The following is a 17,678-nucleotide window of genomic DNA, read 5'->3' as shown; positions in this document are numbered from 1 at the left end:
ACAGTAAATGATCATTTCCATTTTAAGCATTTCCAAATAATCATTTTCCATACTGCCAGTATAAATATACAAAGTAGACTGCCATCGCTACAATATACATGTTTTACACACTCCTTTTGTTGTTGACATTTACAGGCTGTGTGCAAAAGGTCACACTTCAAATTCTTGCCAACTAATATTTTTACGTCCAGTAGGTGTCCTGCTAGAGCAAATGAAGCTTCAAGAAGCTTGGCGCTGGGGTGAACCAATTGGATGAAAAGCTTCAGTGCTTCATGAAGCTTCATCTGCCCATCACTACGTAACACTACCTACTAATTGGAAGGTTGGTGGTTCGATCCCTGGCTCCTCCAGTCTGCATGCCAAGTATCCTTGGGCAAGATATTAACCCCAAGTTGCTCTCCAATGCATCCATCAGAGTATGAATGTGTGTGTCAATGTGGTCTCTATGTTTAGAGAAAGTGCTTTTGAGAATGGGTGTGACTGGGTGAATTTGGCAAGTTGTATAGAGGAATTTGAGTACTCTGGGAGAGTAGGAAAGCACTATATCAGAATCAATCAGTCCTCACATAAAAGCAGTAAAACCAGCCTGCCTGACAACACACCTGAACAAGATTCAAATCAATTAACAAAAAGTGGAGGCAGAGGTGCACTGTAAAAAAACAAACTGTAGATTTTACGGTAAAACGCTGGCAGCTGTGGTTGCCAGAAATCTACCGTAAAATTACGGGTGGAACATTTTCTTCTTTAACGGTAAGAAGGTATTGTTATTGTTTATTTTACGGTTAAAAATAGTGCTAGGGTCAATATTTTACCGTAGAAGAAAATGTTTTAACTTGAAGAACAAATGTTTTTCCCTAGAATTAACATGAAAATAACATATAAAATAAAGTTTGTGCCAGAAAACACAACATTCTTTCCCTGTAAAATTAACTATCTAAATATAGAAAAAATACAATTTTACTCTGTAACCGTTTTTAGACTAGAGTGCTTTTAAGTCTTCTACTCTTTAAGTTTAATACACAAACCATGATTTTATTCAAATTACTAAATGTAACACAAAAATGTCCACCTTAAATTTCGAAAAAAGTATTTTATTTAACATCTTTGATGCTTTGAACATCAAACATTTATATTTTTACTCAACAAATCACAAATAGTTACTGGTTATCTCCATGACAGCAACAGTGAGGAATCACAGAATTCTTACAAGTTCTGTTCAAACTGTGCAAAACCAGTGCTGTAAGTTGAGCACACATTATACTTCACATTACCTTTTGCAGACAATTCAGACGCCATTAAGTGTGTTGGTGCTGTTCTCACTACATAAATGTCAGTACACGTAAAATCTTGACTTTTCAAATTATCCAAATACAAATATAGAGAATTAAAATTTTTTTCTATAATTGAAAGAAAGTCTGAATTGAAGAAATTACAGGAACAAGTTTACACCCACATATTTTGCACACAGAACTGAGTAGTAAAGCTGAAAATGTACATCTTAAAACTGCATCAGGTAACAAACGAAAACTTTACACTTGTTTTGAGAACGTCAACTGCAAATTTTTGGATAACTACAAAATGCCAGCAATGTACATGCAGCATACTTTTACACTATTGTAATACAAATATCTTTAAAACTGGGGAAATTAAAATCCAAGAAACAAAATCGCGGGTTTACCACATTTTCACCAGATACATTTTTCAGATATAAAACAGTGAATCAAAAGTAGAACATGTACTTTTACAAATTGTGTCTAGTAAAACTTCACATTGTTAAAAACTTCCCACTCACAATCAGAAATGTAACAATCGTTTCAAAAACATAACATCTGTAGAGTATGTAACATGGTATACCTTTATCACTTCGTCTCAAACAAGAGGGGTAGGACTAGATCCACTCATGGTCAGCAATGTCTGAGATGAGAGTGAGGACTCTGGGATTGACTGAGAACACTTTTTTCTTCTTGGATTCAACCTTGGTGCCTCTCTCAGGATTTATGGAAAAGAAACACCTTCATGAAAAAAGGGCAAGAGAGATTGAGGAAATTAACAACCTGAGGTGGGATATCAAATGGCCAAGTTTGATAAGCACAAAAATAAATCCATAATAAAAGAAATTTTACCGTTGAAGGAACTCCAGTGTTGATCGTAGTTCCACAGGGTAGTGTATGTTAAAGCAGTAGTAACTGCCAAACATTAGGCAGATAGCAGAGGTGAAGGTTGTGATGCGGTCGTTGACAATCTTCTTGTCAATGCTCAACATGAATGTCTCAGCAGCGAAGCAGGAGGAACCTGAGAATTAAAACAACAACAACAAATCAAAAACTTAAATAACAAGAGCTTTAATGTCAGTCATATATACAAATACAGATACTTGTTACATGGATCATAGGATGAGTTATGTTACTAGTTGAACTTACAGTATATGGTTGTGTTATCCAGTGTATTAGTGTGGAAGCAACAGAACATGAAACTAAACAAGTCAAGACTACAAGAACGTGGCAGTTACAACAGAAAAAAAAAGTTGAATTTTGCACTTTCGGCTTACCGCAAACAATGATGACGGGTGTTGGTGGCACTTTCTCCATCTGAACATCTTCTGCAAGGCTTGTCATCTCAACGCAGTGAAACAGAAGCTCTCCCTTCTCGTCAAAATGAGCCAGTAAAAGAAGCATCATCTCAATGACTTCTTGCAAGCAACCACTGGACTGCCCTCTTTCAGTCTGAAGTTTGAGAACAGCATTCAGGACTTGCTTGTGCTTTTGTGCATCAACATATTTGAGGAACTTTAACAGACGTGCACCCTTTTTGTCTACATTGGCAAGGAAGGTCTCCATCAGATTCACACCAGTCAGTTCTTGGAAATGTGCGGTCATACCAACTTCATTGAAGAGAAAGGGCCATTCCTGGCATAGTTTCTGGATGCTTGCCCCTTTGTTGATGTCTTTACGCTGCGTGTAATAGGTGCACTTGACTAGTTCTTTCACAACATCTGTACTGTAGTTATTCTTTTTAAACAGCTTCTTCATTTCTTCTTTTTTTTCAAGCTGACTCCACAGTCTCAGAGAGTGGCAAATGCTTTGGCTCCCAGCTAATACAGCCATATGTGTCTTGAACCCTTGCTTTTTGTTCAGCTGGTATTTCATCTGTGTCGTTGTCGTCATCTGATATTGCTTTGCGTTTTTTTACCTTTGGTGTGTCAGGTCGCTTGACATTTTCAACTCTTGCCTGAAGTTGCTGCAGTGACCTGCCCGTGAGCTCCGCCGGCAGCCAGCTGTGCCTGAGTGACCGAGCCCCAGGCCGAGAGGCCGGGGGCACCCCACCTCCGAAATGCCCCGAGCGAGCCCCAATAAGCGGCCGCCAAGGAGTGAGCCGGTGTGTACCCGGACGCCCACCCCCAGACACAAAGAACCACCAACGCACCGACACCTGAGGGAGTCCGCCACCGGCAGGGGAAGTGGTGGTGGGTGGAGATAGGCCCTCCAAGGTTTGGAGGCCTGAGATGTCCCCAGAGAGGTGGCGTCTGATACCCAACCTGACATATAGACACAGACATACAGGTACACACAGACACAAACATCCATTCCCACCCTCATGCTCTCATATGCACTTACACCACACTCAACCGACGTGGAGACAGACATAAAGAGACGCTGTATTAGGGCTGGGCGATATATCGAGTTTTTAAAAAATATCGATATATTTTCATACGAGATATAAGATGTGACAATATCGTTTATATCGATATAGTCTATGTTACGTTATAATTATACTTGTGGAGCCGCAGGTTTGCCTCTCTTTCGTCCACTTTTGTCTCTACGCAACGTTACTCGGCCTCTCCTCTCCTGCACTGAACACAACTCCCCCATAGCTTCACCTGCAGGCAATGACAAGATGAAAGCGGAAAATCTCCGTTAGCGAGTTACCGTGCGTGGGGCTGGATGGCGTCAACGTGTTAGCGAGCTAACCGCGCTAACGACATGCAGCCCAGAGGGGCTGCACGGCCTAAAATCCTTTCCTTTTCTCAAAAATCGACAGTGCGCCTTATGTATGAATTCTGGTTGTGCTTACTGACCGCGAACCGATTTTATGTGGTACACAGCGCTCAGCAATCTGTCAAAAAATGTTTTAATATGACTTTGCTAAGCTACGGAGCTGCACCGCTTGATGGATTGTCGGAGAATTACGGCTACAGAGGAGGAGCCTCGCGGAGTGATACGTACTGTGTGTGTATAAGGACCACAAATGGCACCTGTTCAGAGACGTGGTGCAGCTGTGAAATCTGTCTCTTTGTTATTATGCTCAGCGTCTATTAGTTTACATTTTGACTGCACAATTGTGAGCTTTTTGTTATGCACAAAAACAACATTGTTTTCTTTTATTTATGGACCATGATTATTTAATATATGCTGATAATTTATTTTTGAGTAATATCTACGCTGTATGTAAATAAAAGTGCCCGTGTGACATCTGGGACACAGTGTGACTAAGAACTCTCTTTTTGTTCTTAACTTATGGCTTAAAAAAAAAAAAATCGAGATATATATCTTATATCGCCATCCAGCTAAAAAATATCGAGATATGAATTTTGGGTCATATCGCCCAGCCCTACACTGTATACACGATCACACTCCCCACGCGTACTCTACCAACCGGGTCTAGGTACCCTTGCCCCTGGAGGGGGGAACTGCACCCGGACCCAGGTGGTGTTACACTTTTCCCTGCAGTGGGGAGAGGCAGACCGCCCCGACTCCGCAGCAGCAGGGAGGCCCCACACCCCAGACCGCAGTCGGACGGCCAACTCCTCCTAGCCCCCCCGCTCCAGCAGGCCGCAGAGAACGGGGGTGAGAGAAGACTCCAAACCTCCCTCCACCCGCTCATTGTAGTGTTGATGCATGTGTGTTCTAAGGTGCAATTAAAACCCAGAAGGGCATGGAGCTACCTGCCAGAGAGCAGCAGGTAAGCGCATAGTCCCTCCTGCTAGCCCTCAATGTCTACGTAAAGAATTAAATACAGACCTGAACTTTATCCCCTGAACTTCTGACACGTCTTCTCTTTCCAATTGTTCAGTGGCAGATCTATACGTTTCTGGGGTCCGCTGAGGTCCACACACTGCTGGATCAGCACCCTGAAATTCAGTTCGAGTTAACAGACAATATCTGCATAAGTACACTGATGAACTGAAATTTTCTGTAAAACCCCCAATACAATGAGAGCCCAGGTTGTCTCCAGCAATGCAGTAGAGCGCTCCTTTCACAACAGTTTTGTCTGCCATTGTTATCCCATTCTCCTCTAGGCAAGGCAAGTTTATTTGTATAGCACAATTCAACAACAAGGTGATTCAAAGTGCTTTACAGAGACATTAGAAACAAAAACAAATAAAAAGCATGATTTAAAATTGATTAAAACAAGCAAATAAACTAACTAACTAATTAACAAACAAACAAACAAAACAGTATATAAAATCAAAACAGATAAAATCAGAACAGTAGATAAAATCAGTAGTTAAATGTAAGTTTTGAAATTTAAGCTTAAAAGTGTGGATTTGGTGCTTTATTCAAATGCAGCTGAGAACAGGTGAGTCTTCAACCTGGATTTAAATAAACTGAGTGTTTCAGCTGATCTGAGGCTTTCTGGGAGTTTGTTCCAGATATAAGGAGCATAAAAGCTGAATGCAGCTTCTCCGTGTCTGGTTCTGACTCTGGGAACTGATAAAAGACCGGATCCAGATGACCTGAGGGATCTGGAAGGTTCATACTGGGTCAGGAGGTTATTGATGTATTTTGGTCCTAAACCATTCAGAGCTTTATAGACCAGCATCAGAACTTTAAAGTCTATCCTCTGACGGACAGGCAGCCAGTGTAAAGACCTCAGAGCTGGACTGATGTGGTCCACTTTTTTGGTCTTAGTGAGGACTCGAGCAGCAGAGTTCTGAATGAGCTGTAGTTGTCTGACTGATTTTTTCGGTAGACCTGTAAAGATGCTGTTACAGTAATCAAGCCTACTAAAGATGAATGCATGGACTAGTTTTTCCAGGTCCTGTTGAGACATCAGATCTTTTATCCTTGAAATATTCTTGAGGTGATAGTAAGCTGACTTTGTTATTGTCTTAATGTGTTTTTCTAAGTTTAGGTCTGCATCCATCACTACACCCAAATTTCTCGCCTGGTTTGTGGTTTTTAGATGTATAGATTGAAGTTCTCTGGTGACCTGTAATCGTTTTTCTTTGGCGCCAAAGACTATTACCTCAGTTTTGTTTTTGTTTAGCTGGAGAAAATTGTGGCACAACCAGTCATTGATTTCCTCAATGCATTTACCAAGAGCCTGCACAGGGCCTTGGTCTCCTGGTGACATTGTGATATATATTTGTGTGTCATCTGCATAGCTGTGATAGTTTATTTTGTTGTTCTTTATAATCTGTGCCAGTGGGAGCATGTAAATGTTAAACAGAAGGGGTCCCAAGATGGAACCTTGGGGAACTCCACATGTGATACTTGTCTGCTCAGATGTGAAGTTACCTATTGATACAAAGTATTTCCTGTTTTCTAAGTATGTTTTGAACCAGTTTAGTACAGTTCCTGAAAGACCTGTCCAGTTCTCCAGTCGTTTGAGTAATATGTTGTGGTCAACTGTATCAAATGCTGCACTGAGATCCAGTAAAACTAAGACTGACATTTTTCCACTGTCTGTATTCAGACATATGTCATTAAACACTTTGGTCAGAGCGGTTTCAGTGCTGTGGTTCTGTCTAAAACCTGACTGGAAGGCATCGTAGCAATTATTCTGTTTTAAGAAGTAATTGAGCTGTTGAGAAACTGCTTTTTCAATGATCTTACTTAAAAATGGGAGATTTGAGATCGGCCTGTAGTTGTTCATTTGTGTCTTGTCAAGATTGTCCTTTTTCAGTATAGGTTTGATTACAGCAGTTTTTAGTGATTCTGGAAACACACCTGATAATAAAGAAAAGTTGACGATCTGTAACAGGTCTGACTCTAAAGTCTTTGAGACCTTTTTGAAAAAACTTGTTGGCAGGACATCTAAACAGCAGGAGGAGGAGTTCAGTTGACCTAAGATGTCCTCCAGGTCTTTGCTGTTAATAGGTTTAAACTGTTTCATGGTATTTAAGCAGTTTTTTGGTGGACACAGTATATATCCTGGATCTGCTGTTGATGTACCAATTGCTTGTCTAATTTTTTGGATTTTTTCTGTGAAGAATTTGGCAAAGTCATTGCAGGCCATGGTCGAATGAAGTTCAGCTGCCACTGACACAGGAGGGTTTGTTAGCCTGTCAACTGTAGAAAATAAGACCCGAGCATTATGGCTGTTTTTAGTGATTATGTCAGAGAAGTAGGACCTCCTTGCATTCCTCAGTTGTAAATTATAATTGTGAAGTTTCTCTTTATAGATGTCATAATGAACCTGGAGGTTTGTTTTTCTCCATCTGCGCTCAGCTTTCCTGCACTCTCTTTTTTCATTTTTCACCAGTGTGGAGTTTCTCCATGGAGACTTTTTCCTTCCAGAGATAACCTTCACCTTAATGGGAGCAATAGTGTCCATTACTTTTAACATGTTAGCATTGAAGCTATTGACGAGCACATTGACTGACCCTCTGGACAGGTCAGGTGTTAATGGGAAGACCTGGTTAAAAATTGCACTACTGTGTTCAGTTATACACCGTTTTGTGATCACTGTTGTTGATATATTTGTGTGGGCTGAGATTTTACTTTCAAAGAAAACACAGTAATGATCAGACAGGCCCACATCAGACACAGTAACCTTTGAAATGCTCAGGCCTTTGGAGATCAGTAGGTCAAGAGTGTGTCCTCTATTATGTGTGGCCTCTGTTACATGCTGAGTCAGCCCAAAGTTGCCCAGAGTGTTACTTAGGTCTTTAGTCCCTTTGTCCTGAGGGTTGTCCACATGGATGTTAAAATCCCCAGCAATAATTACACAGTCAAAATCAACACAGATCACAGACAACAGTTCACTGAGGTCATTAAAAAAGTCTGTGCAGTATTTGGGAGGCCTGTAAACATTAAGAAACACAACTTTGGATGGGGCCTTCAGCTGCAAAGCCACATATTCAAAAGACTGAAAACTTCCAGGAGATAGCTGCTTACATTGAAATGATTCATTAAATAAGACAGCAACCCCTCCTCCTCTCCTGCTCGCCCTGACCTCACTGATAAAACTGTAGTTAGGAGGGGTCGTCTCGATGAGAACAGCTCCACTGTTACTTTGGTCCAACCAAGTTTCAGTTAAAAACATAAAATCAAGGCTGTGCTCAGTGATTAAATCATTAATTAAAAATGTTTTCCCAGCTAAAGATCTAACGTTTAATAAAGCCAACTTAAGTGTTTTAGAGGTATTACTTGTCCCCTCGTGTTTGGGAGCAGTCTGTGGCACACAAGGTATGTTTACTATATTTAAAGATCTTTTAGAGCGCAGCTCTCTGTGTTTTGACCAGGCCACATGTCTCCTTCTGTCACCTAAAAGTACAGAAATTTTAAAACCTTCTAGTAAACAGGGTCCCAGCTTCTCCTGGGAAAAGTCATCACTGCCATAATCCTCACAGCCCGGACCCTTCACACATCACACATCAGACTGCGGAGACAGAGCATGAAGGTGGTAAGGAGGAACTAAGGGGGGCGAGGCTGGGCAATGTGACTTCGATTGCTCTGTTGAGGGTGGGGCTCGATGGCGAACCTTTGGCCGCTCTGGTGGGGGGTTTATGGGGGACAAAAAGGGATTGGGACGGGGGGTAGATCTGAGCCCAGCATTGACCCGCTCCATCATCTCCTCAGTGAATTTCAGGTGTGGGGAGGAGGGAGAAAGGGAGGGGGAGGAGGGTGATGGCCTGTCAGGGGTTTTGGGGACTGGTCCCTTGTCCTGGTCGTTGGTGTTGTTGAGAGAGTTGGAGGCAAATAGGGACCCCTCTTCTTGCCTTAGATGTCTCTCCTTTCTGAGGCTCTTCCTCAGATGCCTTAGGTGTCTCTCCTTTCTGAGGCTCTTCCCGGGTGGGGGCAAATGGAGCTCCTCCTCAAGGTTTCTGCTGGGCTTTGTCTGTTCTTGGAGTACTGTTTGTTCCTCTTTATGAGATAACTCCTCGTTTATCTCAGCCTTGGCACCAAGCACAGATGGATGACGTATGGAATAAAACAAGTTGGAGGTGAACAGTTTCACCCCTGACTTGTTAAAATTAAATCCATTTGCTTTAAACAGATGCCTGCGTTCCCAAAAAATATTAAAGTTGTCGATAAAATGCACTGAGTGGTCGGCACATGCTGATATAAGCCATTTATTCAGTGTAAACAACCTGCTGAATCTCTCGTCTCCTCCTCTGACCGGCGGTACAGGTCCACTGATGAATACAGCTGCATTCAGAGAGTTTACAGTATTTAATAATCCAGTAAAGTCCCGCTTCAGAACCTCCGACTGTTGTTTGGACACATCGTTTGACCCTGTATGCAGAACAATGTTTGTCACAGTTGGATATTCATCTGCAATTTGAAGAATTCTCTCCTTCAGGTTGTTGACCATATCCTTAGAAAAGCAGAGGACTTTAGTGTTCTTACCGCACATCCTTTGTACATCCTTTACGGCAGAGTCACCCACAATCAGAGTTTCAGTACCTTCAAATCAGTCAGGAGTTCTGAAAAAACATTTTCATGGCCAAATTCTTTGAAATCCTTCTCCCTACACAGTAAGACGGTGGATGTTGAGTAGAGAGAAGTACACAGCCAAAACCTTGTGCTTCTTTTTGGCAGAACCAAGTGGGTTCACTACTTCAAATGCATCCTGGTATAGAACCAGCTTGAGGCAATGTGGATTTTCCTGAAAAAATTTGTTTGACACAAACACGTTACCATCACAACAGTCGCTGAGAACATCTGGGCCCTATTTCAGGAAGCCGGTTTAGTGCAAAGTCTGACTAAGTATACCCTGAGTTAACGAAAACTCTGGGTTTTCGGTTTCACAAAGCGAGTTTAGATTAATCCTGAGTGAGTCACTATGACGACACACTCCGTGAAGCTAACCTGCTCCCTAGCAGGTTTACTTCAACTAACCCTGACGTTCTCCACCTCTTTGTCAGAAACCTGACTGTAGGAAGTGTCAGACATGGCGTGCCCCTTCCTTGAAGAGCCAGTAGATGTTGAAGCCCAAATTCTCCGCAGAGCTCTCCGCCGGGAGAGAGTGATTAGAGCGCGTTTGGACATTTTATCATTTCCTGATGATTTTCTGTGTGAACGTTACCGTTTTTCAGCACAATCTATAATTTATTTGAATAACATCCTCAGGCCTAATATTGCTCATGTGACACATCGTGGACATTCTCTCAGTTCTGTACATATTATTTGTATTGCACTTCGGTTTTTTGCAAACGGGAGCTTTCTGTATAATATTGATGACGCTGAGCACGTTTCCAAGGCTACCGTCTGTCGGGCAGTCAGGAATGTTACAGTTGCACTGAAACGTCTCCTGTACTCGTCTGTGGTGTTCCCCGGTCATAGACCCACAAGATTTATCAAAGAGGGATTCCACAAAATTGCAGGTATCAGGATGAACAAAACTCAATTCATGATGTGGTGATACTTGAACTACTACTTAAATTTTACATTTATTTTCACGGTTCCCAGGCGTGATTGGCTGTATAGATGGCACTCACATTCCAATCATTGCTCCTTCAGTAAATGAAGGAGACTATGTGAACAGGAAGTCTTTCCACAGCATTAATGTACAGGTACATAGTTCCCTGTAGCATTTCAAACTAACAAATTATTTCATTACAGTAATGGATGCTAATTTGTGTTCTCTGCACTGTGAAGATCATATGTGATGCTGCCAACATTATCACAAATGTGGAAGCCAAGTGGCCAGGCTCTGTGAGTGGTGGTGGTGGAGGACCCCCACCTGTTTTTCGGGCCTCCGCTTTTTTTCTAGTGGCCATAACGGGTCACATTTGAGCATACAGAGTAAGCAAATATTTACTTGTAATGTGCTCAGATAATTTCAATAAGTGCTTACAGAAAGAAAATTAATGTAGCCTCTAACTGCAATTGATTTACATAGGACAAACAGACCAAGCACTATGGCTCATAATACAATTACACCTTACCTGTTTGGACTATATTTTTATATTTCACTTTTACTTGCTGCCAGGAACGTTTGGGGCCTGTTGGGTTGCACCTGCGCTCACATCACGTCACAAAATAAAATGTATAAAATAAAAAATGAAATATAATAAATAACGTGTTAAATGGGTGGAAATCCCTAGATCAATGTTTAGATTAACACTCACGCATTGACTCTGTCGGCTATGTTTTGCCATGCATGCTCCCTTTCTTTTGCAACTGAGGCTGTGTTACTTTTTTCCCGCAAAATTTGCATGTTATCGGCATATGCTGCCATCAGAATTTCGGCCTCAAGCGCTGTAACATACATTGACCGCGCCTTCTTTCCCTCCGTCTCCATGGTGACTCGCTTAATCTGTGCTCCACTAATCAGGGCTTTATGTATCCTCGTGCGCGCGCTTAACTTAGGGTTAAAGCAACTCCGCGTTGATTGAACTACTTGTTATCAGCTATTCTGAAACCGGATATTCCGAGTTGGACAGTTCGGGGTTACTCAACCCTGAGTATCGTTTTTCACTCTGAGTTTTCTAAACCGGCTTCCTGAAATAGGGCCCTGGGGCCCGTTCTTCGTACGTCGCTTACTACATCCAAGATCAAATGACACATCCAAGATCAAATCATCGCGCTAACCGTGAGCTCGCTAATCCGGTTCCCCGAACACACCTGCTGTTGACGATTACTACAGCTGGACGCAGGAATGTGACATCACTGGGTGTCGTAAAAGGGGCTACGCATCGATAGTAGAAACATTGATCGGCAACCCGCTGATTGGTCGGCGAAAATGTCGAAGGGGCGCGCTCGGTATTTTCCGGCAGCAGAGCAAGAACTCATGAGTGAGGGATTTCAGGAGTTTCAGGGTTTAATTAAAACGCAAGAGAACACTGCAAAGGCTGCAAAAGCAAGGAGAGAGGGCTGGCAGAAAGTTGCTGACAAATCAAACTCGTAGGTAATTTAATAATAATAATAATAATGGATTGGATTTATATAGCGCTTTCCAAGGCACCCAAAGCGCTTTACGATACCACTATTCATTCACTCCCACATTCACACACTGGTGGAGGCAGCTACGGTTGTAGCCAGGCTGCCATATCGCGCCATCGGCCCCTCTGGCCAACACCAGTAGGCGGTAGGGTAGATCTATCATATGACACTATATTGTCCAATATCATATGGCATTATATTATATTATAATATGTTATATTATATCCCCTTTCACATTAGAGCCACAACAGGACCCACAAGAACATGGGAACAAGTAAAAGTGGAATACAGGAGTATTCTACAGAATGGTAATATTTATCTCTTAGATTGCTTTGCGTCTCTTGGCAAGGTAATACTGGCCTGTAATACTCTGTTAGTTTGTTCATAACAGCAACCAAGAAAAGGGCAGAGGAAAAAAAGACAGGTGGTGGTCCTGCACCCCCTCGTCAACAAGTTGGTTAAGTAAATAATACCCTCACGGGAATATCGATATCTCTCTATGAGCACACTGTCGCGCTGAGCTAAAGGATCCTGTCTATCCCGCAATATACGCTGAATTCTGAGGACTCTCCTTATCAATCTTGCACCTTCCGCAATGGGTTGGTCGCGTATACGGACAGGACATGGCTGCGACAGGCTTCCCAAATCCACCTTCGCTTTTATAGCCGTGGTCTCTCATCTTGATTACACGAAGTAATTTACAATTACTACTCTGAAATATGAATTACATCTGTAATAATCACATACATGTAATAGAATGTTAATAGTTCATTTCCCTTTTTTAGGAAATGACCTGTATGTATCTGTGTGACATCAATAAAAGGATCAAGTGCTGCATTATCTTTAGTTACATTGATAATATTTATTTATGGTGAAACAGTGGAAAAATATCGCTGTTGCTTTCGTATAAATGAAGCGGACATACCTGCGTGGCCGCGATCTAATCCTGTTTACATAAAGTAAACCTGCTCCCGAGCAGGTTTACGCTTACGGCTCTGTTGCTATGACAGCAAGTCCCGGATGAGCTTCGGGGAACCGACTGATCCAGGATCACGCGAAATCGTCAACAATCTAATCCGGCTAACCTACTTAGCGAGGTACGAAGAACGGGCCCCAGGTCTTGAAACATTATTAGGATCCACTGATATGAGACCTTGCCAAAAACTTGATTCCAGCATACCCTTCAAAGTATTTAGCAGAGGAACATAATAGGCAAATCTCTCCATCCTGTTCTCGTCCCTGCCCAAAAACACTTTTCTGGGTTCAACATACTTGAACACATCTTTAAAGCACTGAACTCTTGAATAAGCAGTTCTCATGGGCCCTGTGTGACAAGCTGAGAACAAGTCAGATTGTTTTACTGTGTCACAGATTTTTATAATGTCTTCATCTGAAACTGACATACCTTTTAGAAGTGACCTTAGTCTATTCAGTGTATACATCTGTCCCAATTCATGTATATTTTGTATTTCTTCAACAATGGTTTGAATGGTAGATGCTGGCAGAAGATGTTGTCCCTGTAGTTTAATGTAAAACATACATACATTTCTGAGATACAGGTCACTGAAATTAGACCCATCCATTCCAGGGTCTTCTATATCTGATACACTGGCACCTTCCTGTATGGTGGCACTTGTAGATGGACTCTCTGACTGAGTATCTTTGTTTAAACCACAAATCACATTTTCCAAACGTTTGTGTTTTCTAGACATATGGGAGGTAAATGTAGATTTTACAGAGAACACACTTTGGCATCCTCTCACTGGACAAGTTACATGCCGTCCCTCTTCTATGTGTTCCTTTAAGTGAGCAATCAAAGCTTTAGTTCCCTCACATTGGCGTTCACAAAGTGAGACAGTGCAATTCAAACCCATTAAGGTAGCATTCTGAGAAACAGTTGCAGTACCAGTGTGGTGGCGGTAGAAGTGAGACTTTAAAGCAGCATATCCAGAAAACACCTGCTTACAACTTACTTCAACACATTTAAAAATACACCGGGGTTCATTACAATGCAGTCTGCAATGCAAAACATAAGCTTTCACGGACTGAACCGATTCTCCACATATGCTGCAAAAATACATAGTCAATATGACACAGCTGCGAGGCTAGCTAACTTAAAGCTTCAGCCGGATGTTAAACAAGGCGGGAAAATCCAGGCCGCATTTAGACAAAGCATTCAAATATAGCTATACTAATTAGACGGTTTCCATTAATACACCCGTCTCCAAAACACGTCTCAAAACGCGCACTGCTGGTTTTGCAAGGCTCTTTTCAGCCTGATGTAGCTAACACTAATGCTAGAAATTAGCTAAAGCTAACGTAAATTTATCATTTGCGCCTTCACTGCCTGCAACACAATGCTCTCGATAAATAAACCAAGTTGTAGTGATGGCCCGCTTGAAGCTGACGCTCCGGAGCGTGTGTCGAAAAAAACAACACACTGGTTCAGAAGCACTGTGTCGAGGCTTGCTTCGTTTGGCAAAAGTCACGTGACCAGTGACGTCCGAAGCTTCATTACGCACGTAACTGCTTCGGTACCTGATTCAAACGGATATAAGGAAGTGAATCATCCACGGGATTCGTGGAGTGTGTTGATGGTGACAGAGAGCGAAGAGGTGATCATTCCACTGACAGATATGGAGCCAGCGAGGAAGAGAGGACATTCTGGCGTGTGGGAATATTTTGAGTTGATTTTGCTCAATTCATTTTATCTGCCGAAGTGAAAAACTTGAAATGTCCAAAATCATGTTTTCATAATGTAAATATCATTACAGCATATGACTTTAGGAACACTTCCATGTGAATTAAAGCTAATGAAGACTACAACAATGTATTTGACACTATACGTACATTACATTGCTACAGTTTAGAAAATCATTTTGTTTATTGTTTTTAGGTGATAGTCTGCAGGACCCAGGAATACCTGCATATCTACCAGCTTGCAGTGTAGTTCCTGCACTCCACAGCCTCTTCTGTTCCATGCAAGTGGATTTTCTCCAGGGCAGGAGAAACTATTTCTAAGAAAAGAAACAGACTCAGCCAGCGCACAGTAACACTAATCCTCTTTTTAAATGTAAATAACAAAAGGGCTACCTGACATGTTTTACTTTGCAAGTTCTTGATTAGGGGTGGGTTTTGATTATCGCCTTTCTGATTACAATCCATGCTAAATTGAATAAAGTGATATTGATTCATTAAAATCCCGTGTCGATTTGTAAATTAACGTTATTATGCCTGAAACGCCAGCATCTCAGGTTAAACCTCACAACATGTCGTCAAACACCATACAGCTAAAACAGTAACTGGGAGCAGGTTTACGGAGTCTGCATACAAACGTGAACACAGAGCGCGGACCCGACGCGTCAGAGTCAGATTTTGGTGCGTCGTCGGGTCAGCGCTGTGTTTGCCTCTTTTTTTTCCCGCTGGCTTCTGCAGCTGCAGGTTTCATAACTCTCTGTTTACATCTCTAATTAAGTCTCACATGTGTCAGCTTTCTTTTAATAGATACGAAATTATGGATATATACTGTTAAATGATCAGAATTGTAATATTTCTGACTGAGGCAAAACTTTCCAGATTCCAATCAAATTGAATCGGATCCTGTATCGAATCAAAAATGATTCTACAAATCAGTGACGATGCAGCCGTACTCAGCTCCCTAAGCATTTTCCCTTTCCAGTTCACAATCAATCCCACCCCTAGGTCAAAAATATGTATAGGACAATTGGCCTCATCTAATATTTTGTATGAACCTGTCCAGCTGTCCAGTGATTAAACGACAAGTAGATGGAGGCAGGACTTCACAGCAGGGGCATACTCCATAATGTGCTGTGTGTTATCATATGTATATTATATATATTGCTCACTTATTGTATTTACCAACATCAAGGAGTTATGAGCAAAGAAAGGCCACACCATAGTGCATGTTTAAATAGGGAAAGTTTATTGATCAAAATGTATTACGCAGATACGCATTACATTTTTTTTCAGCCCCCCAATCGAGAAAACAAAACCAATTACATGTTCAAAGCAACGGAACGGTGGCCCAATATCAGAGAGAACTCCACTCTTGAGTGAGCAGTGATAATTGAGCAGTCCGTTTTATTTTGCAGATTCAAGCTGCTCTTCAAAATTTTCACCACCAGATGTCACCGGAGAGGACTGTGTTGAAAAGCTTCGAGTAATGAACCGTTTTTCAATACAAGCTTCAGTGCTTCGGAAAGCTTCATTTGGCCATCACTACCAAGTTGGATTATTTTCTTACCGTAGTAACTGAAGATGAGCTGTGGCAGACGTTAAATTTAAAAAATGAGAAACAAGTCCACGAAAATGAAGATAGCGTGCTGCCGTAGTCCAAAGCAAAACTTGTGTGGAGCTGTACAGACGTTATCTGCGGTGGAGCCTGATGCAGTGCGCTGATTGGCCGGTTTGAAATCAGGCACCTTGATGTGAAACGGTGCTCTAAACATCAGGGGAAAACGCCTAGTTTTGGGAGGAGGTGCTTTTAAAATCTTTTTTCTTCATATGATAATTAACTATGAATAAATAGAACAGACAACAGATTATTGTTTTAACACTTTTGGGATTATATGAATTCACTCAATAATATAGTATGTCTATCATTAGCTGTAGGTCTCTCAAGTTGTTGTTAGCTTTTACATTTTAAACTCATGGTTTATTGAGTTCAACAGAATGTAGATTTAACAGCTACATCCCATATTCTTTACAAAAACTACATCCAAAAATTGCCCTAATACATTTCTAGTACAAAGATCTTGGGACATATGAATATGCTGTATTAAATGTGCAATGAATCAAGAATGGATTTAATGTAAAGTGCTTTGGGCTTCTTGAAAACCGCTATCTAATCCATTATTATTATTATGTGAAATTAATGCAAAAATCACAAAGTCATATTACAGCATGTATCCATTACTAGCACAACCATGCTTACATTCAGCAATTAAAACCTGTATTTTTTTCAATAAATAAATGTAAAAAAAAAATTGTGTTTGCCTGTTCTAAAGTTTATTGGAATCTTCTGTTAAAAAAACTATGAAAGAGTGATTTACTGTAGGTTTATGTATTTTTTTCAGAGAAAAAATGTACATATTACGGTTTTTCTACATTTCTTTATTTACGGCAATTTCACATCAAATCAACAGTTTTAAACTGTTTTATAGTTAACAGGTTTTTCCTGTCGTATTTTTACTGTCTTTCACTGTTAAATATACGGATCTTTTTTACAGTGTGATCCATCCCAGCTTCAAAATGTCCTCTTAACAGCAGTGTTGCAGCTCACTGAAATTTTTAATGACCAACACGTAGGACTAAAATGATGTCCTTTATGTTATCTAAAATGTACAAAATCTTCAATTTTACTTATTAACATTTTCTGGTCATTTCTAAATCAATTTTATCTATCCATTTTCTTATTCAGCTTGGGGCTGTAGGGGTACTGGAACTTATTTTTCATGGGACAAGAGAAAGGGAACATAAAAATACAAAATGCTATCATAACTTTATACAACTTTTATTTTATGTACATTTTATTGTAAGTTACTC

At 41.0% G+C, this 17,678-nt stretch overlaps 1 protein-coding gene across 3 annotated transcripts; it reads right to left on the bottom strand.

Moving 5' to 3' along the window:
• Positions 1–1,160: 1,160 nt before the first annotated feature.
• On the bottom strand, positions 1,161–16,911 carry LOC309712201 (uncharacterized protein). Of its 3 annotated transcripts, none has more exons than XR_014278204.1 (5): positions 16,378–16,907; positions 2,549–5,128; positions 2,124–2,292; positions 1,573–2,012; positions 1,161–1,483 (listed from the first exon to the last, which is right to left on the bottom strand). XR_014278204.1 is itself a non-coding variant. In XM_082542841.1 (5 exons), the coding sequence occupies exons 3-5, from the start codon at positions 3,162–3,164 to the stop codon at positions 1,889–1,891; spliced, it is 909 nt and encodes a 302-aa protein (XP_082398967.1). In that variant the 5' UTR covers positions 3,165–3,877; positions 5,019–5,128; positions 16,378–16,907; the 3' UTR covers positions 1,161–1,888. The 3 variants fall into 3 exon arrangements, 2 of the variants coding, with proteins under 2 accessions (XP_082398967.1, XP_082398966.1); XM_082542841.1 differs by having other exon boundaries at positions 1,161–2,012; positions 2,549–3,877; positions 5,019–5,128; XM_082542840.1 differs by lacking the exons at positions 1,161–1,483; positions 1,573–2,012; positions 2,124–2,292; positions 2,549–5,128 and adding exons at positions 5,362–9,834; positions 13,861–13,912 and having other exon boundaries at positions 16,378–16,911.
• Between the last annotated feature and the right edge of the window lie 767 nt (positions 16,912–17,678).

Source organism: Aulonocara stuartgranti, assembly GCF_965226115.1.
Source record: "Aulonocara stuartgranti genome assembly, chromosome: 1".
NCBI classification, from domain to species: Eukaryota; Metazoa; Chordata; class Actinopteri; order Cichliformes; family Cichlidae; genus Aulonocara; species Aulonocara stuartgranti.
This window is presented reverse-complemented; position numbering and strand designations above follow the sequence as displayed.

Excerpts from the sequence above, each read along its gene's own strand:
- LOC309712201 (XM_082542840.1), bottom strand. The coding sequence starts at position 9,582 with ATGTGCGGTAAGAACACTAAAGTCCTCTGCTTTTCTAAGGATATGGTC.